General features: G+C 42.0%; 1 protein-coding gene across 2 annotated transcripts in view; it reads left to right on the top strand.

The window, feature by feature from the left end:
* LOC142391546 (protein Shroom2-like) overlaps positions 1 to 25,430 on the top strand; it is a 44,718-nt gene that overhangs the window by 10,499 nt on the left and 8,789 nt on the right. For both annotated transcript variants that reach the window (XM_075477390.1, XM_075477389.1), the window contains exons 2-6: positions 4,157 to 4,404; positions 6,186 to 6,334; positions 19,309 to 19,431; positions 19,516 to 21,715; positions 22,404 to 22,459. In XM_075477390.1, the coding sequence (XP_075333505.1) occupies positions 4,198 to 4,404; positions 6,186 to 6,334; positions 19,309 to 19,431; positions 19,516 to 21,715; positions 22,404 to 22,459 (2,735 nt within the window). In that variant the 5' untranslated portion in view covers positions 4,157 to 4,197. The remainder of the gene's footprint in view (positions 1 to 4,156; positions 4,405 to 6,185; positions 6,335 to 19,308; positions 19,432 to 19,515; positions 21,716 to 22,403; positions 22,460 to 25,430) is intronic.

Here is a 25,430-nt window from a genome sequence, read left to right on the forward strand (position 1 = left end):
TATTATGATGAGCTTCAGCTGTTATTATGATGAGTTTCAGCTGTTATTATGATGAGCTTCAGCTGTTATTATGATGAGTTTCAGCTGTTATAATGATGAGCTTCAGCTGTTATTTTGATGAGCTTCAGCTGTTATTATGATGAGTTTCAGCTGTTATTATGATGAGTTTCAGCTGTTATAATGATGAGCTTCAGCTGTTATTATGATGAGCTTCAGCTGTTATTATGTTGAGCTTCAGCTGTTATTATAATGAGCTTCAGCTGTTATTATGATGAGTTTCAGCTGTTATTATGATGAGCTTCAGCTGTTATTATGTTGAGCTTCAGCTGTTATTGTGATGAGCTTCAGCTGTTATTATGATGAGTTTCAGCTGTTATTATGATGAGCTTCAGCTGTTATTATGATGAGCTTCAGCTGTTATTATGTTGAGCTTCAGCTGTTATTGTGATGAGCTTCAGCTGTTATTATGATGAGCTTCAGCTGTTATTATGATGAGTTTCAGCTGTTATTATGATGAGCTTCAGCTGTTATTATAATGAGCTTCAGCTGTTATTATGATGAGCTTCAGCTGTTATTATGATGAGCTTCAGCTGTTATTATGTTGAGCTTCAGCTGTTATTATGATGAGTTTCAGCTGTTATTATGATGAGTTTCAGCTGTTATTATGATGAGCTTCAGCTGTTATTGTGTTGAGCTTCAGCTGTTATTATGATGTTTCAGCTGTTATTATGATGAGCTTCAGCTGTTATTGTGATGAGCTTCAGCTTTTATTATGATGAGCTTCAGCTGTTATTGTGATGTTTCAGCTGTTATTATGATGAGCTTCAGCTGTTATTATGTTGAGCTTCAGCTGTTATTATGATGTTTCAGCTGTTATTATGATGAGCTTCAGCTGTTATTGTGATGAGCTTCAGCTTTTATTATGATGAGCTTCAGCTGTTATTGTGATGATTTTCAGCTGTTATTATGATGAGCTTCAGCTGTTATTATGATGAGTTTCAGTTGTTATTATGATGAGCTTCAGCTGTTATTATGATGAGTTTCAGTTGTTATTATGATGAGCTTCAGCTGTTATTATGATGAGTTTCAGTTGTTATTATGATGAGCTTCAGCTGTTATTATGATGAGTTTCAGCTGTTATTATGATGAGCTTCAGCTGTTATTGTGATGAGCTTCAGCTTTTATTATGATGAGCTTCAGCTGTTATTATGATGAGCTTCAGTTGTTATTATGATGAGTTTCAGCTGTTATTATGATGAGCTTCAGCTGTTATTATGATGAGCTTCAGCTGTTATTATGATGAGTTTCAGCTGTTATTATGATGAGTTTCAGCTATTATTATGATGAGCTTCAGCTGTTATTATGATGAGCTTCAGCTGTTATTATGATGAGCTTCAGCTGTTATTATGATGAGCTTCAGCTGTTATTATGTTGAGTTTCAGCTGTTATTATGATGAGCTTCAGCTGTTATTATGATGAGTTTCAGCTGTTATTATGATGAGCTTCAGCTGTTATTATGATGAGCTTCAGCTGTTATTATGATGAGCTTCAGCTGTTATTATGATGAGTTTCAGCTGTTATTATGATGAGCTTCAGCTGTTATTATGATGAGCTTCAGCTGTTATTGTGATGAGCTTCAGCTGTTATTATGATGAGTTTCAGTTGTTATTATGATGAGCTTCAGCTGTTATTATGATGAGTTTCAGCTGTTATTATGATGAGCTTCAGCTGTTATTATGATGAGCTTCAGCTGTTATTATGATGAGCTTCAGCTGTTATTATGATGAGCTTCAGCTGTTATTATGATGAGCTTCAGCTGTTATTATGATGAGTTTCAGCTGTTATTATGATGCTTCAGCTGTTATTATGATGAGTTTCAGCTGTTATTATGATGAGTTTCAGCTGTTATTATGATGAGTTTCAGCTGTTATTATGATGAGTTTCAGCTGTTATTATGATGCTTCAGCTGTTATTATGATGAGTTTCAGCTGTTATTATGATGAGTTTCAGCTGTTATTATGATGAGTTTCAGCTGTTATTATGATGAGTTTCAGCTGTTATTATGATGCTTCAGCTGTTATTATGATGAGTTTCAGCTGTTATTATGATGAGTTTCAGCTGTTATTATGATGAGTTTCAGCTGTTATTATGATGAGTTTCAGCTGTTATTATGATGAGTTTCAGCTGTTATTATGATGAGTTTCAGCTGTTATTATGATGAGTTTCAGCTGTTATTATGATGCTTCAGCTGTTATTATGATGAGTTTCAGCTGTTATTATGATGAGTTTCAGCTGTTATTATGATGAGTTTCAGCTGTTATTATGATGAGCTTCAGCTGTTATTGTGATGAGTTTCAGCTGTTATTATGATGAGTTTCAGCTGTTATTATGATGAGTTTCAGCTGTTATTATGATGAGTTTCAGCTGTTATTATGATGAGTTTCAGCTGTTATTATGATGAGTTTCAGATGTTATTATGATGAGTTTCAGCTGTTATTATGATGAGTTTCAGCTGTTATTATGATGAGTTTCAGCTGTTATTATGATGAGCTTCAGCTGTTATTGTGATGAGTTTCAGCTGTTATTATGATGAGTTTCAGCTGTTATTATGATGAGTTTCAGCTGTTATTATGATGAGTTTCAGCTGTTATTATGATGAGCTTCAGCTGTTATTATGATGAGTTTCAGCTGTTATTATGATGAGCTTCAGCTGTTATTATGATGAGTTTCAGCTGTTATTATGATGAGTTTCAGCTGTTATTATGATGAGCTTCAGCTTTTATTATGATGAGTTTCAGCTGTTATTATGATGAGTTTCAGCTGTTATTATGATGAGCTTCAGCTGTTATTATGATGAGTTTCAGCTGTTATTATGATGAGTTTCAGCTGTTATTGTGATGAGCTTCAGCTGTTATTATTATGAGCTTCAGCTGTTATTATAATGAGTTTCAGCTGTTATTATGATGAGCTTCAGCTGTTATTATGATGAGCTTCAGCTGTTATTATGATGAGCTTCAGCTGTTATTATGATGAGTTTCAGCTGTTATTATGATGAGTTTCAGCTGTTATTATGATGAGTTTCAGCTGTTATTATGATGAGTTTCAGCTGTTATTATGATGAGTTTCAGCTGTTATTATGATGAGTTTCAGCTGTTATTATGATGAGTTTCAGCTGTTATTATGATGAGTTTCAGCTGTTATTATGATGAGTTTCAGCTGTTATTATGATGAGCTTCAGCTGTTATTATGATGAGTTTCAGCTGTTATTATGATGAGTTTCAGCTGTTATTATGATGAGTTTCAGCTGTTATTATGATGAGTTTCAGCTGTTATTATGATGAGTTTCAGCTGTTATTATGATGAGTTTCAGCTGTTATTATGATGAGTTTCAGCTGTTATTATGATGAGTTTCAGCTGTTATTATGATGAGTTTCAGCTGTTATTATGATGAGCTTCAGCTGTTATTATGATGAGTTTCAGCTGTTATTATGATGAGTTTCAGCTGTTATTATGATGAGTTTCAGCTGTTATTATGATGAGTTTCAGCTGTTATTATGATGAGCTTCAGCTGTTATTATAATGAGTTTCAGCTGTTATTATGATGAGCTTCAGCTGTTATTATAATGAGTTTCAGCTGTTATTATGATGAGCTTCAGCTGTTATTATGATGAGCTTCAGCTGTTATTATGATGAGCTTCAGCTGTTATTATGATGAGCTTCAGCTGTTATTATGATGAGCTTCAGCTGTTATTATGATGAGTTTCAGCTGTTATTAAGATGAGCTTCAGCTGTTATTATGATGAGTTTCAGCTGTTATAATGATGAGCTTCAGCTGTTATTATGATGAGCTTCAGCTGTTATTATGATGAGCTTCAGCTGTTATTATGATGAGCTTCAGCTGTTATTATGATGAGCTTCAGCTGTTATAATGATGAGCTTCAGCTGTTATTATGATGAGCTTCAGCTGTTATTGAGGCAATTTTATATAAAGGAGAGAAAATTAAACCTGCACAACCTGCCTTTTTGGTTCACTTATTCATATTAAAAGACATGACCAACAACAAGAAACGTATGTTTGTAGCGCCTCTCTTTGACTTGAAGAGAAGAAAAAGTAATCCACCGTTCTGTCTCCATCATTTTATTTGTTAGTGTTCAGTGTGGACTGACATTGATGGAGGCCGCTGAACCTGAGGCATCATGGATGCCACGTCGTACGCAGACGGCCTGAGAGTCTCAGCAGGAAGGATGCGGTGGTGGAGAGAGGTGGATGTGTTGAGAGGGACAGGGAAGCAGAAGAAAGAGGAGGGCGAAGAGCTGGTGGAGGTTCTGCTCCGGGGTAAAGCGCCGTGGGGCTTCACCTTGAGAGGAGGCACAGAGCACCGGGAGCCCTTGCTCATCACTAAGGTACTTTAAGGTGTTGGGTGAAGCGTCCCAAGCCTCCATCAGCAGCGTGTGTTTACCTTCGTTTAGACGTCTGGTGCACAACATGAAGTCTGAAGTATTGAACACCACCACAGTGTGAAATGTTACACCGGAGGTTAACATTCTGCATTCTAACATAGGGCCCCAGTTCAGCTTTAATACGACCTTTTAGAACCCTAACTGTGCTTATCCTTATCTCTACTGTTTGATATTCTTTAGAGGAATTCATCTTTATGAGCCGTGCGCCTCCAGCAGTGGCGGCTGCTGACTTTTAAAACAGGGGAAGCCCAAATTACGCGTTCAGGGTTGTAGTGGCTCGTGCCATCCCAAAGCAGAAGATAGCAAAGTTAAAAAGAATTAGTTATAACATAGCTGTGTCTAGTATGACAAGTATGCCCAGCAAATACACAGAAAGAATCTAAGGCCTGTAAATGGCTGGATCTGTGGAGCATTTTTTCTCTCTCATGATGGACAAACACTCATGGAAGCCTGGCTGTTAGTGGTGGCTTCATAACATGATTTCCTCAGTGAATGATTTCAGAACAAATCACTTCGTTAAGCTACAGGAAAACATGTTGTAGTTATGAAAGTAAATGCAGTATTGGGCATATCTTGTGTTTTGTGAATAACTGTTTTATCGTCAATTTAACATTGAAGATGTAGCAATTTCGCCAGAGAATGGGAGAGGCAGCCCGGCTTCCCGTGTTGTCTCTGAATAGCCGCGGCTGGCCTCCAGCTACCTCAGATTACAGGCAGTTAAATATTAATCAGAGTATAAGGTGGCTGTAACCACAGGTTCCTCTGGCTGCTGAGGACATGACGGATCCGCATGCAACATTTTCCGTTGTTTTGTTTTCCCTTTCAGCTTGTTTTAACCTCACCACCTGACATAAAATCATACAGCTCTCTGTTTCTGGCAAATAAGTAATAACAATGAGTCTTGCCACGTTAGCACCCCCTGTGGCCGGAGGTGTCATTACACAGCCAAAACAAAAAGACTGGATAACTGGTGCCAGCAGCGAGGCAACAACGGTACATTTAACCTTGTTGCACCCACAGTTGCAGATATGCAATAAGCTTTTTCTTTATTTACATTATTTATTTACATTATATTTTCATTTACTTTACATTATTTGATTTTTTTAAATTTACATACATTATTTACATTCATGTGTAATATTTTTTTACATTACATTTGATGTGCCGACAGTTGTCACAGCAATCATTTCCTTGGGTCAGTGCATTACACTCTGCTTTGCGGTGGTCTGTTCTAGTTCGTTCTGGTCTCGTTTGGTGTGGTCTGCTTTGTCCACCTTTCACAGCGGTAATGGGAGGTCAGGTCTCCATATTGTATCATTACAAAATGAATCAGGAAAGCCCACAGGTGCAAATATGCAACATTGCCTAAAATGATCAAAAATAGCCCAATTCCAAAAAAATCCCAAAATATTGGTTTATTCCCACCCAAAAAGATGCAAGAAGAGCCAAAATGATTTTTTTCAATGATTATTCATATGCTTGGGTGCTACAAGGTTAATCCAGATGATGGAGCCCGAGGTGCTGCCACCTTAAATGAGAGGTGAACTCACTTTATGGTGGCTGTTTATAATCGTTCAAACATGTCTGGATCATTATCACGAGCTCTTCTCGAGTTCAGGGGTGCTTTGAGCTGTTTTTATCTTTAAAATGTTTGTTGAGGCTGTTGTTGATGCCATTGGTGACGTGTGTGCCCGTTAATGTTCTGCCACGGCTGTTGTGTCCAGGTGGAGGAGGGAAGCGTGGCTGCTGCCGTCCGTCTCCAGGCCGGCGATGAGATGGTGAGCGTGAACTCTGTCGCCCTGAGCGGCTCTCGACAGGAGGCCATCTGCCTGGTGAAGAGCTCCCACAGGACTCTTACCCTGCTTGTTCGAAGGTACCAAAACAGCCAAACCCAGAGTTTGTGCAGCAGTGCGCATCCACTTTTATTTTTCTTTGAATGTAAGTTTTCAAATGTTAAAGGTTCTCTTAAGTCCCCAAACCAGGTCAGACATTTTGTTTCTTTATCGACTCTGTTCTTCAGCCGTGTGTTGTGTGTTTGGCATCTTTCTGGTGAGAAAACGTCCAAAGAAAACTCACCTTGCTTCAGTGTTTCTGCCACAGATCTGTACATACCTAATTAAGAACAGGGTCAGCTGAAGCAGAGCCAGTCTGGGTCTCTGGCTGCCTGTTGGCTCCTGCACTGGAAAAAATGCCCCTCCAAAAATAAGTAAGAAAAACAACAAATACAATACGTTTTTGCTTGAAATCAGCAAATAAATCTGCCAATGGAACTAGTGAAAATCGGCTTGTCCAGATTTCTTGAAATAAGATGTGATATTTGGGACTTTTGAGATAAAAGTGATCTTGAAATTAGCTTAAAAACCTCTTCAAATGTCAAAAAACAAAGCTTTTTTCATATGATATGTGACTCAAAACAATTTGTTTTCAAGACTTTTTCATTTAACAAGATATTCCAGATGTATTGTCTTCAAACAAGTCCCTATATCTGGCTGAAATAGTGCTTGTTAGCTAGTTGTGTCTTATATTAAGTGTAATGAGATATTTGGACTAGAAATAAGACAAATATACTTGGTAAGACTTTGATTTTTTTTCCAGTGTGAGAGCCAAACAAAAGCCAGTATTGTGGAGGCAGCTGAGCTCAAGCCAGCTCCCTTATTTCAGAGCTCAGATAATGACTCGTAAATTAGACCGAGAGGAGTCCCAGTCTTTGTCCGACCTCGACCCGCCTCCAACCGGAACAGTCGAACAGGTGGACCTAAAGGGGACGGCAGTGTCGACTTTCAGCCCATTTCAACCTTCACAGGCGGAGGTGCAGAACAAAAGTAAAGAACAAGGCTGATAAGGTGGCGTTTTCTCTCTCATTTCGTACCTTAAATTGTTCTTTACTGTTTGCCATTTGGACTTAAGTTAAAGTTTGTGCTCTAATAAGTCACTTATCAGGTGAAGAAATGCTTCAGAAATGTTGTTGCAGCATTTGTTGCTGGTTTTATTCCACACAACCAATAAGTAACGCTACATTAAAGATGGAGAATTGTATGTTGTACTGAAAATCAGGTCACGTTAAACACCATTTAGGAATCTTTGATATTGTTTCCTACATTCTGTTTCATCTGTTTTATGCACGTTCATATTAGATCAAGTCAAACACAATAACCACAGCTAAAACAAGTTGCTCCACACCTGTTGCTAATGGTCTAAATGTTATCCTGGTGGCTTCCCTATAAGAATAATCTCTTTAATTGCCTCCTTAAACCTTTTCACCACATGTGCCACTGGTGTCCTGTCCTGTCAGAATTACACACACATCTCCCCACCAGCAAATGGCAACAGAGTCTTAAAGCTTGAATCCAATTACTAGTTGCAAAGCCGCAGGCGTGAGCTGGGCTTTGCAGAGTGGGCTGAGTCAACACGAGGGAGAGGTGGGCTGCTGCTGTGTTGCAGCAACCTGTTGATGTGGGAACAGTTGATCTGAGCAGGTTTAGGGAGCACACAGCGGGCTTGGGGTAGAAAAGCAAATGTTCAAACTGGCTTTGAGAGATGGTTGAGTCTCTGTCGGGGCTGCCTTGGTCTTGTGGGCCTCCCCTGTTTGCAGCAGGAGTGGTATAGTCCATGTTGCCTAGGTGAGTTGACACTGCTTAGTGGGATAGGCCATATCAGCAAAGCCCATTGTTTTCAGGGGCTTTGGCTACTCCAGAGAGCCTAGAGTGGGCGCTCATATCTGTTTCTTTCCCTCTGGATATGTCGGCCTTTTAGAAGATAAAGAGACGATTTTCACTCGCAGGTATTTCCTCTTTTCCTTCACCCTCTTTTCTGTCTTTTTGTGTCATCTCTGATTCAGTCACTGGGTTTCCTGACGACTCACATTAAATCAGGAAGCAGCGAATGAGTTTAAGATATAACTGCATGTTTTCCCTGTTGTTACGACACGAAAGAGTTGAGAAAAAGTACCAGCTCTAAATTTAAAAAAGAATTTAAAAGGTTATTTTTCTCTTCATCTGTTTCCTCTGATTTTTTTAAAATGTATTTATCATGTTATGTCATGTGACGTTAGCACGGGTAAACTGATGTGAGTAAATCTAAATCTGCGTACGCGTGTAACTAATTCTTTAGCTTCAGCAGAGATGCTTAACAGGACAAATCGAGTGTGTGTGTGTTGCAGCTCTTAAACCTGTTGTTCAATTACACACGGGCAGAAAAAGCAGCTGAGCGTTGCCTCACAGTTAGCAAATCTCCTTTGGCAGCAGTTTACAGGGGACGTTTCGGCTTTTAAAAGAGAGAAATGTGCATTTTAAAACTCAAAATTTAGAGAATTATTATTTAAATTTAGCAGAAAATGTTTCCTGGAAAATAGCTGCTTATAAAAACGCACCTGATTACATATTAACTGTCCTCCGAGTTTCATTAACAGTTGGTTATGCATTTTTCTTACTTTTTTACTTTTATTTTATTGCATCATAACTGACAGCAGACCATTCATCGTGGTAATATTGTGAAAATGCATACTTTCTCCGCTATTCTTTGATAAATTTGCTCTGTATTCTGGCTTTACTCTTGCTTTACTGTGCATAAATTGAGTTTCTTGGAGGCGAATACATTATAAAGCTGTAAAGTAGTGAACTTAAAGCCTGATAAACTTAACAAACATCAGGTTCAAAGTGCTGTTTATCTAATTCTTCCACACGTTCCAGATGTTGCTCATCTTCAGAGTTTGTACTCCCTACAACACATTTGATCCCTCTCCTTTTTTGTGATGCCGGTTCGGGCAGTGACACGCCGATAAGCCCAGCTGTGATGACGCTGGCGCTTTCTATTGTATGGCTGCGTTCAGAGCTCAGCGGGGCGAGATCGGCCCCCCAGGCTGCTGTGTTTTCCAGTGCCAGCAAGCTGGCGAATCAGCAAGATGTGTCATCAGTGAGCTGGCTGATAGGAGCTGCAGATAAAACGGCGAGGAAGCGATTCATGAACTGTTCAGAGGAGGATAAGGCTGGTGATTTAATCAGTGAGGCATTAGAAAATGAGCATTGTTTCTCTTTTAAATGATGGAGTCTAACTGGAGGCTTTTCTTCTGCTGTATAAGTAGAGAAGTGATGAACTCCTGATCTTTATATAACAGTAACATGGGGATAAAGGCCTTAGGCGTCCGTTTCTTGTCGGTTTCCTTTACCCTGTGCTGTAATTGAAATTTGGAACAGTAAATTGCTTTATTTGTGTCCTCTCTGATTGGTTTTCTTGAAGCTAGACGATGGAACTTCAGGGAAACGGGTGCCAGTGGTTCCAGCCGTAGGTTGCATGCAGATGGGTTTCTGTCATTTCTGTGGGGCACAAAGCAGTTCTGAGGGCTCTAGCTCCGAAACAGAGATGACGAGCTGGTAAACTTTACCAATTACCTAAAAAGACAGCAAGACGATGACGACGTCTATGCGCTACACCGAAGCGTGTAGCGCATAGACCATCTGGTATAAGTGATACAATTGGCTATGAATCGCACGCAAAGCAGCATGGGAAGAACCAGACGCCATTTGATAGACATTCGTAGCGCCCAATAAACGGCTCTAGGCATTCGTAAACCACGCCTCAAATACGAGAAAATGCACACCTAGTTCCCAGACCACCATCTCATCCAGATGTGGACGCGTCAGCCAGGCTAGAGGATCGCAGCCCTTTGATAAGAGCAGGAGAGGATCGTGGCTGCAGGCCAGAGAAAGAGCAAACCGAGGTCCTGGAAGGCGTATCAGAGCGTAGAATTACTCTCCTAAAAATGTCCCCGTTAGCTCCACGTAGGACAGCTTTGACCGTGTTGTTTAGATCAATAAACCCATCATGATGACACTGTACTTTGTACGGTATGCTCATGTCATGTCTGTTAAAGGTGGAAATGATAAAGTAGAGTCGAGCCCTGTGAAACGAATGTTTCCACCATGTCGCTGAGAGCAGAAACACATTTTCCACGAGACGAGATTCAAACTCTGAGCCATGAAATGTTGGGATTCATCCTACGACTGTAAAGCACATGCATGCAGGCATGTTTACCTGTCTGTAAAAACATGACAACATCTCTGTGATCAACTGTTGGGTGGTGGACTGAAAGTGACCATATTTGAACAAGGGGGTGGAGCTAGAAAAGTGATCCTTGAATTGATTTGACAAAAATGCCTGAAGAGGCTTCCTGTCTGGTTAACCCTCCGGTTGTCTTGCGGGTCAAAAGTGACCCACGACCATGTTTAGCTGTAGAAAAAATGCCTTAAACTATCTTTTTCCAACTTGAAATTTTATGACTTTTCCTAAAGGGACCCCATCATTAGAAAAAGTCATACTTTATACTTTATGTTTATGTTTCCATGTGGGCTGTTCACCACTAGCGTACAAAGATTGTCTTATGGGTCATTTTTGACCCGTGAATTATAAAAACATTTAAACACCAGAAAAGAGTTCACTGTTTTTTCCCCTTTCAATATAATTAATTCAGAAGTAATTACTTCTTACTTGATAGCAATAATAAAGCTTTATTATGTAAAAGAAAACTGAGAAAACAAGAAAACTGTTGGTCCAACTGACAGTTGGTTTGTGGTTAAAAAAAAAAAAAAAGTGTAATCCTGAAAACTGGTGATTGTCTTTTTGTATTGTGTAACAAAAAATACATGATAAAAAATTTATTAAATTGAGTTGAATAGATAAATAACAGGTGGTTTCATCATACAAAATAGACTATGGATTTAAAATTCAATTAAGTTGCTTTATTTTGGGGCTTTGGTAGGGCGGGTCGTTTTTGACCTGTAGGACAAGGGGAGTAAACACAATGTTAAGACCACACAAGGGTTAATTAAAGATTATTCTTTTAAAAACGACCCACCGGAACACAGAATAAAGTCGGGCACAGTGAAAAAAGATGGTTGCTTACTGCATGTAATTACCTGGATGTAACTCAGAGTTGGCTATAATCCGTGGGTTACCTCGTTTATAAAGCCAGCAGGAAACAGTTTGGTGATGTTAACCCGGCAAATGTTTTTTTGTGCTTTAATCTCTGCAGACAAACGTTTCAGTGCTGCTTCTCTCAGTCCTTAAAATTCTTCTTCACCTGATTACATTTTCAGCTGAAGTCGAGGAGAAGTTTGAAGGGTTTGAGGGTCCTTTTTTTTAACAGTTGAACTACTTTGGCCCCCTGAGGGGCAAACCCTCCAACATGGCTGCTGGTTTAACAAGCGAACACCAACTTGAATGAAAGGTTCTTGGGGTTAACTGGAAATCTGTGGACCAGGGATAGTAACATCTGGCCAAAAATCCGGCTTCCTGGTGTTTCTATGTGCCAGAAATACACACAAATCAGCTCTTTGAAAGCATTTAAAAGTCTGGATGTGTGGTTTAAGTTTTAACTAATCCGCTTTTTACCGTTGCTCCTCTGATTCAGACATCTTTTCCTCGTCCACAGTGCAGAACAAAAGGAATGCTGTTGCACGTGGGCGCACTTTGCAGTTAGATGGGTTATAAAAAGAAGTTGCACGTCTATGCAGGGCCGGCCCAAGCCTTTATGGGGCCTTAAGCAGAATTTCATTTGGGGCCCCCCTACCATCACCTCAGCTCCAGATGCCTCATTATTCCATAGGCTACACTGTTATGTGTGTAACGGACCCACAATCATTAGCATTATTTGTAATCCTCTTATACAGGTGTCATTCTTGTTTTTAACCTTAAAGGGTAGCAAACTCATAAATATGGTTTAATTAACTTCTACATAAAGAGTGATGTATAAGTATGGCTCATTAATTTAGCTATTTGAAAGTAACATCAGCAGGCTGGAGACTGCATTTATAGTAAACACGTTAAATAGTTTAATTTCTTTCAGATGTCCAATGGTGTGCAAAATGTTCAAAATCCAAATACAAAATAGAATCAAATGACATTCACATTATCTTACAGAAAAATAAAGTTGTAATCAAAATTAAATTCAAAATTGCTCTCTGGGCCCCCTGGTGGCGTGGGGGCGCCAAGCGACCGCATAGTTGGCATATGCCTTGGGCCGGCTCTGCGTCTATGGTTTGTCACCCTAACATGTACAAAGATATAAAGTATTCTTTTGAAAAACGTCTCTTCTCCATCTGAGAGGTGTTTACTGTATTTATTTCCTGCTGGTCGGACGGTCTGTGGCCCTGAAGCTCGCTCTGAGCATCACCAAGTTTATCTGAGTACTGACAAGATGAATATTCCTTCTTTACCTTTTCACTCCTTTTGAAGAGGAGCCAGAAGTGTTTGGAATCCAGCCCCTAAAAGCTGTCTGCGGTGACTGCTGCTGCATTTTTTTAAATTTAACCTTTCTTTAACCAGGAAATGGTCCCATTGAGTTACAATAACTCTTCTGCCAGGGAGTCCTGGCCAAGAAGGCGGCTTAAAAAAGTTACAAGACAAGACAAAACCACTACTACATCACATCTAAACAGAAGTAAACATATTAAAAACTGAGTATACACAGACACTAAAAAACAGACAGCGAACAAGGAATGAAATTAAAAACAATTGCAGTGGTCAGTTAATGATCATCTTAAAAGGTCTTTAAAAGAATTTATGGATGGAAGAACTTCAAGATTTAGAGTAGCTTGAAGTTCATTCCAAGCTTTTGGTGCATATGATTTGTTTTATTTACAGAGCAGGTTGGAACTATAGTTTCTGCTTTAATATGAGTGGAGATGCAGCATCGGTCTGACTGGTCACTCACACTCATTCACAGCCTGTTGATTGTAGAGAAGTGTGGCTGCCTCACTGCAAAGTAACCAGATTTCACTTATATTTAGGGATCGTTTCCGACAGCTTGACACACAGTTGTTTAATGTGAGGTTTGAATGCCGATCTGTGGAGGTAACGTAAGCAGCCTCCCACCCTCCAGCTGTCATGGTTTGTGTATTAAACTGGCAGCCTCGCCTCTCCTCGGTGGAGGAGCTGCTGTGCACCCCCCCACTCTGACATCGAGCGGTATCTCTGAACCCAGACGTGGGCCAAACATTCCTTTCTGTGTTGTTTCCTGACAAGGACGCTAAAGTCGGAGTTCACCGGAGAAAAGAAAAGGTTGTGAAATTCAGAAACGTGCTGGAATGTGAGAGAGTTATCAGGCTGATAAGAGGGCGGAATATAAAGCTGACCCCCGGTCGAACGATGAGTCAAAGCTTGGTGTAAAATGAAAACTTTCTCTTAATGTTTTCACATGGAAGACGTTTGACTTTGGAGCATTTTAAGGTGAAAACAAAGACTTTGAGTTTTATAAAGTGAAGTTGTATTCCCCTAAATTTTAATCTCCCTCTGGTTACTTCGTTTACAATGATTTCCTTTCCCAGCAGCCTCAGTGGCTCTCTGCAGCTCAGCCACTTACAACACAAACACCAGATTACAACAAGGACGCCGGACGGGACAGTAACTCCTCCCCCTTTATAATCCCCAAGGAAATCTGTGCGGCACAAGGTGCAGAGTGTTCATCGTGGGCTGCCAGATTCCTCAGAACACTCGTTTCTGTCGGGCTGGTGGGGCTAGTGTTGTCAGAGCAGGTTTTTGAAGGACTTGAGGAGAATTGGAGTGGGAGTGTTGTGCAGCCAGACGGATTACACACAAACCGAGAACATAGTTGGTAAGTTACCATGTTTCTTCAGGCACTTGCACCCGTCTTTAGCTCTAAAAACACAGTGTTTCCCTCTTTGATACACTGGAAAAAATGCCCCTCCAAAAATAAGTAAGAAAAACAACAAATAAAAGACGTTTTTGCTTGAAAAAAGCAAAAAAATCTGCCAATGGAACTAGTGAAAACCAGCTTGTCCAGATTTCTTGAAATAAGATGTGATATTTAGGACTTTTGAGTTAAAAGTGATCTTGAAATTAGCTTAAAAACCTCTTCAAATGTCAAAATAAGCTTGTTTCATATGAAATCCGACTTTTTCATTTAACAAGATATTTAACAAGATGTATTGTCTTCAAGCAAGTCCCTATATCTGGCTGAAATGGTACTTGTTAGGCAGTTGTAAAACTTTGATTTTTTCCAGTGTTTTTCCAATCGCTTCTGCAGAATTAATGGAAACTTATTGATTTGTATGCATCTTAAAATGTTTGCGCCTTATTTAAATGCTATTTTTTTTAAACTGTGTTGACTCAAAGTTTAATATCTACTTGATATAGTTTAAATGCAGCTCATGCAGTAGTGAGATATGACTGAAAAGACTTCATGTCCCACATCTGCCGCGTGTATCTCAACACAGGCTGTTCACACGTCTTTATTTTATCATTTGTTTTGGTGCATTAAAAAAGACCCAATAAGTGCGGTTTGGCTGGACACTCACGTTTTAATCAACTTATTTACACAACTAACTGATGATTCCATCCATGTATCTTTCTTGGGATTCTTCCTCACATTCCAAAGCAGGAATGAAGGTTTAGTCGGGAGCTGCCGTGTGGGGAAACAAAGCAAAGATGAGATCACAGTGAAATCAAGTTAATAAGTGACCAATTAAACCAAACTTTAAGCTTCGGTGTGAATGAGGTGGAACAGAAAGACAGACGTGCTGCTGATATTAGAGTCAGAAAGAAAGATGTTCATAACCTGCACCTTGTGTCTGATTCATTTGAGGCTTTGGTGGGCCGCTCCACATCCAGAGGGAATGATCTCTTGAGTAAAATTTACCAGCCGAGATAATCTCCAAAACAAAGTAAGGTCTGCACTGGAAAAAAATCAAAGTCTTACCAAGTGTATTTATCTAATTTCTAGTCAAAATATCTCATTACACTTAATATAAGACACAACTGCCTAACAAGTACCATTTCAGCCAGATATAGGGACTTGTTTTAATACAATACATCTGGAATATCTTGTTAAATGAAAAAGTCTTGAAAAAAAATTGTTTTGAGTCGGATTTCATATGAAACAAGCTTTTTTTAACATTTGAAGAGGTTTTTAAGCCAATTTCAGGATCACTTTTAACTCAAAAGTCCCAAATATCACATTTTATTTCAAGAAATCGTGACAAGCCGATTTTCACTAGTTCCATTGGCAGATTTATTTGCTTATTTCAAGCAAAAACGTCTTTTATTTGTTGTTTTTCTTACTTATTTTTGGAGGGGCATTTTTTTCCAGTGTGGTCTGGCAGATAACCACTCGGACACCTCGCACCGGTATCCGCTGATGCTCAACGTTCCCATTGCAGTGGCTGAAACTTTATTTATGATGCATATTTAGTTGTTGCCATGGCATTAATCAGAAAATAAAGAACAGAAACAGTCTGTTTTTTGCTGTTATCATTCTTAAAGGAAATGTGCTTTTTTTCCCCTCTTACATGAATCACTCTCTTTGTGAAAGATCTAATCTCCCTGAGATATAAGACAGAACCAGTGGCTCAAAAGTCATGACAAAATCAGAGATAAATATGTTTATTCTTATCAAAGAACGAGACTCTAAGATCTGCATAGAAATGGATTAAATAACTGTTCATACAGCACCAGGCAGTCACACTGAGTGGTGGGTAAACTTGGTGTTTTCCTCATGTGCTTTCTGGCATCTCAGCGGCTCACACTACTTCTCTCTCTGAATGTGAAGGTTTGCGTCGCTCTCTTTGACTTCATCCAGGTGGTCATAAACTATTTATTTGAGTCCATGTGAACACAGCTCCTGATTCGAGGGCTTTTGCTGGTTTTTGTGCATCATCCTCAGCAACGAGCAGCCATCTGGGGCAGCTGGGTTTCAGTGTCAGAGTCTGTTCTCCAGTGAGCCGTCGGACTCATATTTCCTGGGAGTGGACGGTGGCGTCTCCCCCCCTGCTGAATATCTGTAACGGGCCAGCTGTATCCCCTGACAATAGACCCTGGGCGCTTTGGAAAGGGGACATTTGCATGTCCATTGTCCCTGAGCTGGTTCGGAGGCGACACGGCTCTCACTTTTATGTGTCAGAGCGAGCGGAGGGAAAGGCTTTAAGTAACAGTTTGTGGTTAAACATGAACACTGAATAATAGATGCCCTTCACATTTCTGCTCCATGCGTAAAAGAAAAGGACTCGTCCTGATATTGTGATCTGGTTTATGACGGAGTCCTAAAAACAAAGAACATTCAGGCTCTAAAGAGGGGAAAACATGATGTCTGCTGAGCAACACTTGCTGTTCTTCTATTTTAGTGTCTGAAATGGATTCAGTTTGTCGTTATATCCAGCAGGTGATGTTAATCAATGCTGACGTTTGACTTTATTTGAGTTTTTCATGAAGAAAACCTTGATTAAGCCAAGATGACAACAAAAAAATGATCTCCTTTTTCATAATTAAAGGCCTTAGTTTACTTAAATTCAGTTTTTATTGTATTTTATGTTCTAAAAACACTTATGAGGTCATGAGCCACCAAGCAGGGCTATCAGGAAATGAAGGCTAGCTGAAATAATGTGAGAAGTGGGATAGAAGGCATCACGCTTTCTTTATTAAATCGCTCCGGCTGAGCGGCTCCTGGTCGATGGCCAACATAGATGTCTCTCCCTGGTTGTGAGAGAAAATACCTCCCTGCATTCCTTCGCTGAAAGAATGCAGCGTGTCCTTCGCTGCCCGGCAGGGTTAAAGTTTAAATCGGGGCAGGTAAAGTTTCATGGGATCGAGGTATTTCGCTTCAGTTTGACATCTGAACTTCATCACAAGTATTTCATGTCTTTGACCCGAGTTTGTGACACATTAAAGCTTCCTTCCTCATACGTAAAGAATAAATAGTCGAGAGTCGGCTGTGCAGATCTCGCTCTGCTCTGGATATCCAACTCAAATCCATCTAATTTCTCTAAAAGCTAAGCAGCTAAGCTCCCATTAGAGCCATATGGCTGCCACAGATCCAGCTCTTATTTTGAAAGCTCTTCACAATAAGAGCATCGGGTAGAAAAAAATGTTCTGAAGCAAGCCAATGGGCACTTTCCTGTTTGCTAGAAACTCCACGATTTGGTCGAGGATGCTCCCACATTTATTCTCTTTAGAAATATGAACCTAAACTTAGTCATACAAATATTCTGATGACGGGTTCATTAGTTTTACAACAGAATTGATTCCACAGGATCATCTCTTCGCACTGGCCTGATTCTCCTTCCTTTCCCTCAGCATCTTTGTTCTCTAATTGATCCATTAATGCCTCTGAAGCTGAACTTTGATGTGTGTGATTTTATGAACTTGTCCTCTCCTTTTGCCACGCCATCATATCCTCCTTCTCCTTTCTCTCTGTTCGTCACTCGCTGCCCATCAGAGCTAAAATGGTCGATGTTGTATCGCCACGAACAATGCCGTCAGAGACTGAGGTTCACGTGGCGAGGAGCTTTCTCACCAAGATTTTGCGAAGCTCTATGAGGTACCACCTTGTTAGCCTGCTCACTGGTAGCTTTTGGTGTCCCCGAGCGATTTTATTTTTCATTTTTTGTTTTTGGCCCATTGTTGGTGCTTTGTGTTCCTGTGTCGTATTTTAGTGTGTGGTGCTAGTTGTTTGAGTCAAATATTCATTAGTGGTTTGCTTATTTGTGTTTAACTTGCGTTTCTCCAAAGCCTGAAATGTTTGCAGTTCATTCCTCTTGGAAACGATGTTTGAACATGTACAACCGCACAGGTGGCAGGACTGCAGGTTTCACTCTGAATTTCCGGATCTTTCACCCCATCCTTCTGCTTGTTGTTGTTCTGTGACGCTCAGCCTCCTTGTGTGCTATTTGTTTCATTTGAAACATTGTTTACATGAAGTTACACTCACTTCTGGTTTGAAATGTTGTGTAAAATGAATATTTCTGATCTATTGAACATGTGTATATTTTCTTTTTCAACATGCTTTCCAGGAAGAACCGCTTCAGGGGGTATGTTCACGATGATGTAGTCATATTATTAATATCAGTGTACCTTTTTGTGGTTTTCTCACCCATAGATGATAACTGAGGCCCTTCTAGTAAAGTATTTGATATATTAAACATTCATGACTGCATCTGAAGTCAGGTTTGTCAAATCCTGTTGAAATGAAACAGGTCAGGATCTGTGTATTTTTCTGTTTAGTCTCTGTTAGCCCCCAGTTAGTTGAGTCCTGCCGTTTCCTCGGTTCCCTCCTTCCAAATCGCAGGAATGCCACAAAAAGATAAACTTGAACAACCAAAAATAACTAAACCAGATCGTAAGATACAGCAGCAGGAACAAGACTGACGGGGGAAACCCTACCTTTGCTACGAAAGGTGAGGAAATGGCCGGACTAGAGTAACTGGGGACTAATGGAGACTAAACAGAAAAGTACAGATCGTGACCTAACAGGAAAAAGGTTGTCGCTTGTTAGGCGACTCTTATTGTGAAGAATACTGACATCAGCATTGAATATCAAGGTAATCGGTGTCATAAAGCTTTGTTATATTGATTGTTTGGAGATTAGGACTCCTCCACAAAAAAGGAAAACGCTTGCATTTAAAAGTATCTTCTGTGGACTGAAAATGCATCGTGATCCAACTCTGCAAAAATCAAATCAAATTTATTTATAGCACATTTCATGTACAAACCAGTTCAAAGTGCCTTACATAAAATAAAAGCATTGCAGCAGGGAGTGGAAGAAGCATTAAAAATACATAAAAGAACAAAAAGAGAAACAAATAAAATCATTTAAATGAATTTAAAAACCAGCAACAGTCCAGATAAGTTCAAAGATATCGTGCAGATTTCATGCATAGACACATGAGAACAGAAATGTTTTTAACCTGGATTTAAAAATGTCTCCATTTGGTGAAAGTTTAATCTCCACTGGCAGTTTGTTCCACTTGTTTTTGTTCCAAAAATGCTGCCATCTGCAGTATGATCTCATGAGAAAGTCCCCCCTATTTGTGTAAAGTGCTCCGTTTCCCCTTTGCTGTGCAGGAAAAATGATCCAGAGTCGCGGCCTCATTCCTGGCACTCCTCCAAGCTGACAGAAGAGGAGTCGGAGCGAGCCGGTTGTGGGGCCACACCAGCGCCGGTCTGGCAGCCAAAAGATGAAGCAAGGTGAGGCTGAGCTTCTCTCTTCCCAACGTTTAACACGGCAGACCGCTTTTCATTATTTATTAACTGACTGATTGATGATGATAGGCCCAAAGACTCATCCACTCCAGGGGACCAGAAGACTCAGCAGCAGCAAAGTGATCAGCTCGGCTCGGTGAGCAGCATGGAGAGAGTGGAGTGTCCCTCCCATCCCTACCCACCGGGTCGTCTCTCCCCGCCTAAATACATCAGCAGCGCCGAGCCGCTGTGTGGATCAGGAAATAAGCGAGACTCGGGGTTTAGCTGCTTCTCCAGTGGCTCCAGCCCACCTGTTCATGACTCCAGCGTGTCCAGTAGGAAGGGCACCAGCACTGAAAACATTTTCTTCAAGGGGCTGCAGAGCGAAGGCCCTCAGCAGAGTGAGCGGCACAGGTACCTGCAGCCGTCTCCTGGAGGCTGGGAGGGGTCGTGGCCCGAGGACCAGCCTGCATCTCGGGTTTCCGTTGCTGGGCGACCCGGCGTCGGCCCGGTGTGGCAGGTACCGGAGAGGAAGAAGTCCCAGTCTCCCCCTCCTCCGCCCCCTCCCCTGCGCAGTGATAGCTTCACTGCCACTAAGGTGTTCCCTTACCCCGAGGGGGCTTCTGCTCCAGCAAAGAGCCAGGGCAGGTCCTTTGAAAAGCTGACGGAAAATGACCAGAGCTGCTTCAGATCTCAGAAACAAAACCAGCTGCAGCCCAGCAAACTCTTCTCCTTGTCCAGCAGTGATGTCAGGCAGCCCCACTGCACCCAAACACCGGCCCACCAGAGGCAATACAGTGACGAAAGCCCCTTCTACCTGCAGACCAGGACAGCTCCTCCCACAAAGACTCAAAGTGTTGGAAATTATTACCGCAGCCTCCAGGATCTGCCCACCAACGCTTTCAACCGCAAGCAGTTACGGCACTCGACGGCATTCATGGCCAGTTCTGCTGCGAACCCAAGCCTGGAGAGTGGGGGCCACAGCAGATACTATGGCCTGGCAGGAAAACATCTGGTCCAGACCGCTGAGCACAAGACCAGACTGGGGAAAGCAGAGGGCTGGAGGGGGGAGATGGAGAAACCCCACTGGGTAAACAGCAGCGAAGCCGTCTACCCGAGCTCCCTGAAGACAAACATTAAGGTGATGTACTCTATACCTCAGTCCCAGATGCCTTACGCTGAAAATAAGGAGCGCAACAGCAGTCCCCACCTTGGGAACGGCCTGCAGTACGACCCAAAGACCTACGAACTCTCCGTTCGAAGCCCGGAGGATCCTGCAAAGAGGGCTGAAGGACATGACACCAAAAGACTCTTTCCGACACATCAGAGTAACGATCATAAGGTTCTTTCAAGACACCAAGACCCTTGGGTTCCGCAGGAAGATCACAGAATATCCCCTCTGAAAACCCCACTTCTCCACTCCCTGGCCCAGGAGACCAGGACTCTGACTGAGAGGCAACCGGCGGCCGCTGTGACATCCCTCATGTCCACCCACGACGCCAGCGAGCTCGCGGCTAACGGAAAAGCTAACCGCCGCAGCGACCGTTACGCCACCACGCTGCGCAAAGAGATCCAGCAGAAGAGAGCGCAGCTGCAGAAGAGCCGCAGCGCTGCGACCCTGAGCTGCGAGGCCGAGGACGAGGAGGCGGAAGAGTGGCGATCCACGGAGGCGTCCGCATCTTCAGGCGCCTCCTTTTCCAGCACCTACAAGGACCATTTAAAAGAGGCCCAGGCCAGGGTGCTCCAGGCCACATCCTTCCAGAGACGAGACCTGGAGCCCCTGGGACCAGAGGCTCCGGCTCTGAAAACCCCCAACGGACGCATCAGAGGTCGTAAGCGGTTCCACCCCGCAAAGAGGATGCACTCCTTCTCAGAGCCTGACAAGATGGACAAAGTGGGCATGGAGGGAGAATCCCAAACGGGTTCGCATGAGCGGAGGAAGTTCTTCGAGACCAAACCGGCCTTTTCCAGGCCTGTGCCGAGATCGGGTCACGGCACAAACCTGAGCACAGACATGGATGAGACGAGCAAACCCAAAGACAGACCTCCATCTCCCCCAGATCCCAAACACCTGAGCCCTAAATGTAAGCAGGCCTTACTGGAGCAGCAGAGACTCGGGACCTTTGCTGAGTACCAGGCCACCTGGAACAAGCAGAAGAAGTCGTCCGAAACCAAGACGCAAGGGAGGTATCACTCAGCGGAAAACATCTTGGATGCAGGTGCTGAGGAGAAGGCCGCCTGCGTCCACGAGAGATCCAGATCCTCTCCCTCTGCAGACTTCTACGCACAGGTGACCCAGATTCTGTTTGATTTTCAGATTTCAGAGTGATTAGAGAGGTCAGGAACAGTGGGCAGCCCGACGGATTCTTGACTCTTTTGAGATGTTCTGCGTTTAGAATCTAAACTTTAGATTAAGGTTTGGGTAACTCATCACAGCTATCTTTAGTCTTGGCAGCTCGTATTAATGCGCACGAACAGAACACTGGAAAAAATCTAAATCTTACCAAGTATATTTGTCTCATTGAGTATCTCATTACACTTGATATAAGACACAACTGCCTAACAAGCACCATTTCAGCCAGATATAGGGACTTGTTTTTAATACAATACATCTTGAATATCTTGTTAAGTGAAAGAGTCTTGAAAACAAATTGTTTTGAGTCATATTTCACATGAAACAAGCTTTTTTTTTTTCATTTGAAGAGGTTTTTAAGCTAATTTCAAGATCACTTTTATCTCAAAAGTCCCAATTATCACATCTTATTTCAAGAGATCTTGACAAGCCGATTTTCACTAGTTCCATTGGCAGATTTTATTGCTTATTTCAAGCAAAAACGTCTTGTATTTGTTGTTTTTTTTACTTATATTTGGAGGGGCTTTTTTTCCAGTGAAGGACAAAGAACGTGTCATTAGTGTAAAGTGTTTTAACAAGCAGCAGATTTAGCAAAGACCTTCTAAATGATCCCCTTTTCTTGCAGAATATTTCTTCTCCGTGGACAGATTCTGAAGCCCAACAGAGCAGCTTAAACAGCAGGTGAGATCAACATTTCTTTGACTTATAAATGAGAAAGCACTTTGGGTTTTACCAAAAGTACAAACATTATTATTATTATTATTTGAGTTGATGCTCCAAATCAAATAAACCAAAAGTTATCAGGTCAAAGAAAAGTCACCTGATTGGCTGAAGAAGTGTCTGTGTTCATCAGCACCTATGTGAGTTGTGCAGAGTTGCTTCTACTCTGGGACATCCGGCAAAAAGAAACGCATGTGAAGTTTCATGCAAAAATGTGGAATGTCGTTGGTCTGTGAGATTTCTGTGCAGACGGAGAACAGTTTTCTCCTTCAGCTGGAAGGAAACGATCGTTCTTTCTGACTTAAACGCCTGCTGCTGACGCTCAGGTTGAGGTGAACGGCGTCATCAAAAACGGTTTAATTACTCAAAGTTAGCGGGACAAACGGAAACAACGGTGGCTGTAGCTGACGGCTGAGGGCTGCTGGAGAAGTGCCAACTTCATCTGTTAGAAGCAAAATGCATCTAACAGCGTGCATGTAAAACTGCAGTGATCCCAGCTCCTCCTTTGTGATGCTAAAGACACCATAGTATTACCCCGCCGGGCGACATGTTTTCCCTGCAGCACCGCAGATGTCGGGGTCGGCTCTGATGACATGGAGTGACGGGTCGTCCCACAACATGCATTCATCGCTGATTTGTTTTCATATTTCATTTAAAGTAAAGGTCATGATTATCCTCCGCCTTTAGAAAGAGGAGCAGCTGTCCCAGCACATTTAGCAACGCCGGTGCACACGCACGCTCTAAATGATGTTTGTTTTTAATGTTAAAGGGATAGTTCGCCTCTTTTGACATCAAGCTGTATGACATCCCATATCAGCAACATCATTTCTGAACATCTTCTTACCCCCTGCTGCGTCCTGTGAGCCGAGTTCCAGCCGAGTTTTGGTGTTGACGAAAGTAGTCCGGCTAGTTGGCTGGAATTTAAAAAATAAAGCGTCTTGTTTTTCAAAACAATATGCGTTCAACAGAGTAATACATTTGCATCACAAAATGCTTCTCCAGGAAAAAGTCAGACCTCACAATGGCTTGGCCCTATTTTCTCTCCCTTCGTATCACTGCCTGCTGTGTAGACCGAGCAGCAAACACTAGCCCCTTTCACACTGCCGAATAACCCGCGTTTAATTCGCGAATTTAGCGTGTCCGCTGTTGTGTTCACACTGCCGACCCGGGCTGCCGCGTCAACTCGACTCGCCTTTCGACCCGCGTCGGACCCTAGTCTTTTTGCCGAGCCGAGTTTGATGTGAACGCAATCGACGCGGGTCGGACGTGGGCGTGGCGTGAGGAGTTTTAAAGACAGAATGTACAGCTGATTCAGAACAACAGCGACAGGTGAGGACAAGTTTTACTCTGTTTTAGCCTACATCAAGTTCGAGACATTTTTTAATATGGCCAACTGGGGAGACAAGGAGGTCCGCGAGCTCCTCAGCCTCCGAGCAGAGGACGTTATTTACCGCCACATTTCGGGGACGGTGAAAGATGGACCTCTGCTGGAAGGGCTGGCGAGAAAGATGGGAGAGCGCGGTTTCCCACGCAGCAAGACGCACCGTAAAGTAACATCTCCATGAACTGCATTGCAAAAATGAGTTCTCAAGGTGTCCCGCCATCGTTTGTTTGAAAAATTTGATGCAGACAGGTGTATTTAACCCTACCTCCGACGCATGGCTTGTGCCTACGTCATTGTACACGCCCAGCATTTTATGTGTTTCGTGTGACGCTCTGCCACTAGGCAACTCCCCCTGAACTCGGCTTCAGGCGACACGGGTCACCCTGACACGCCAAGCGTTCACATTGCTCGACGCGGGTCGAAGGTGCAATTTGGACCCGTTAAGGTAGCGGGTCGCAGTGTGAAAGGGGCTACTGTAACAGGCGCGGCTGTCGGCAGCAGGCAGCAGGCAGTGATACGAAGGGAGAGAAAATAGGGCCAAGAGATTGTGAGGTCTGACTTTTTCCTGGAGAACGATTTTGTGATGCAAATGTATTACTCTGTTGAACGCATATTGTTCTGAGAAGCAAGACGCTTTATTTTTTAAACCCCAGCCAACTAGCCGGACTACCTTCATCAACACCAAAACGAGGCTGGAACTCTGCTCACAGGACGCAGCAGGGGGTAAGAAGATGTTCAGAAATGATGTTGCTGATATGGGATGTCATACAGCTTTAAACAGTTGAAGTATTCCTAAAAATGAAAAAGCCGAGGCAGTTTGGGGGGGGGGTGCACCTGCTTCGAACAGCATGCACCTCAGACCCTTTTGTAGCAGCTTAGATGCTGTTTTGCTAAACTACGTAAAACAACAAATACTCCCAAAGATTTTTCTCCTTCAGTGGTTAAAACATTTATTTACGCAGAGTTCCCGTCCCGTCTCGGCTCACATGTAATCCATCCTCAGTGTTTGGTTTTCACATCCATGGATCGGGTTTCCTGAGCTACAACACACTCACTCTGACAACACAACACGCCTCTAAACCCTCCTCATATCCAGTAAAGTCAACACCTTTTCCAGCTAAACATCTTGTGAGCTTTGCACATCGGTGGTTTTTAAGACTTAATCATGACTTTGCAAACTCAAACTATTTAGCATTATTTCAGCCAACTACTACATCCTGATTAAAAGGAACAACACAGGCTTGTTTTCTGCACAGAAGTGTGGTTCAGCCATCAGAAATGTCTTATTTTTGACGTCCAAATGTTCCCACGACCAACACAAAAATTGGGCTTTACTATTATAATAAAAGGAGCATTTTGTTCACATGCAGTCCCATAACACGTCTGCTTGCTCCTTCAATCCACCAAGTTTAATCCAATTCTCTAATTAGCTTCACTCTTCACAAGATTAATTAATTTAATAATGACTTCTTGTCTCATAATTCTTCTGCAGCCCAAGTTCTGCATATTCTGACATCAGTAGTTCACACGCTATATGTGAAATGCACA

This window comes from Odontesthes bonariensis, chromosome 11 (assembly GCF_027942865.1).
Source record: "Odontesthes bonariensis isolate fOdoBon6 chromosome 11, fOdoBon6.hap1, whole genome shotgun sequence".
In the NCBI taxonomy this organism is placed as follows: Eukaryota; Metazoa; Chordata; class Actinopteri; order Atheriniformes; family Atherinopsidae; genus Odontesthes; species Odontesthes bonariensis.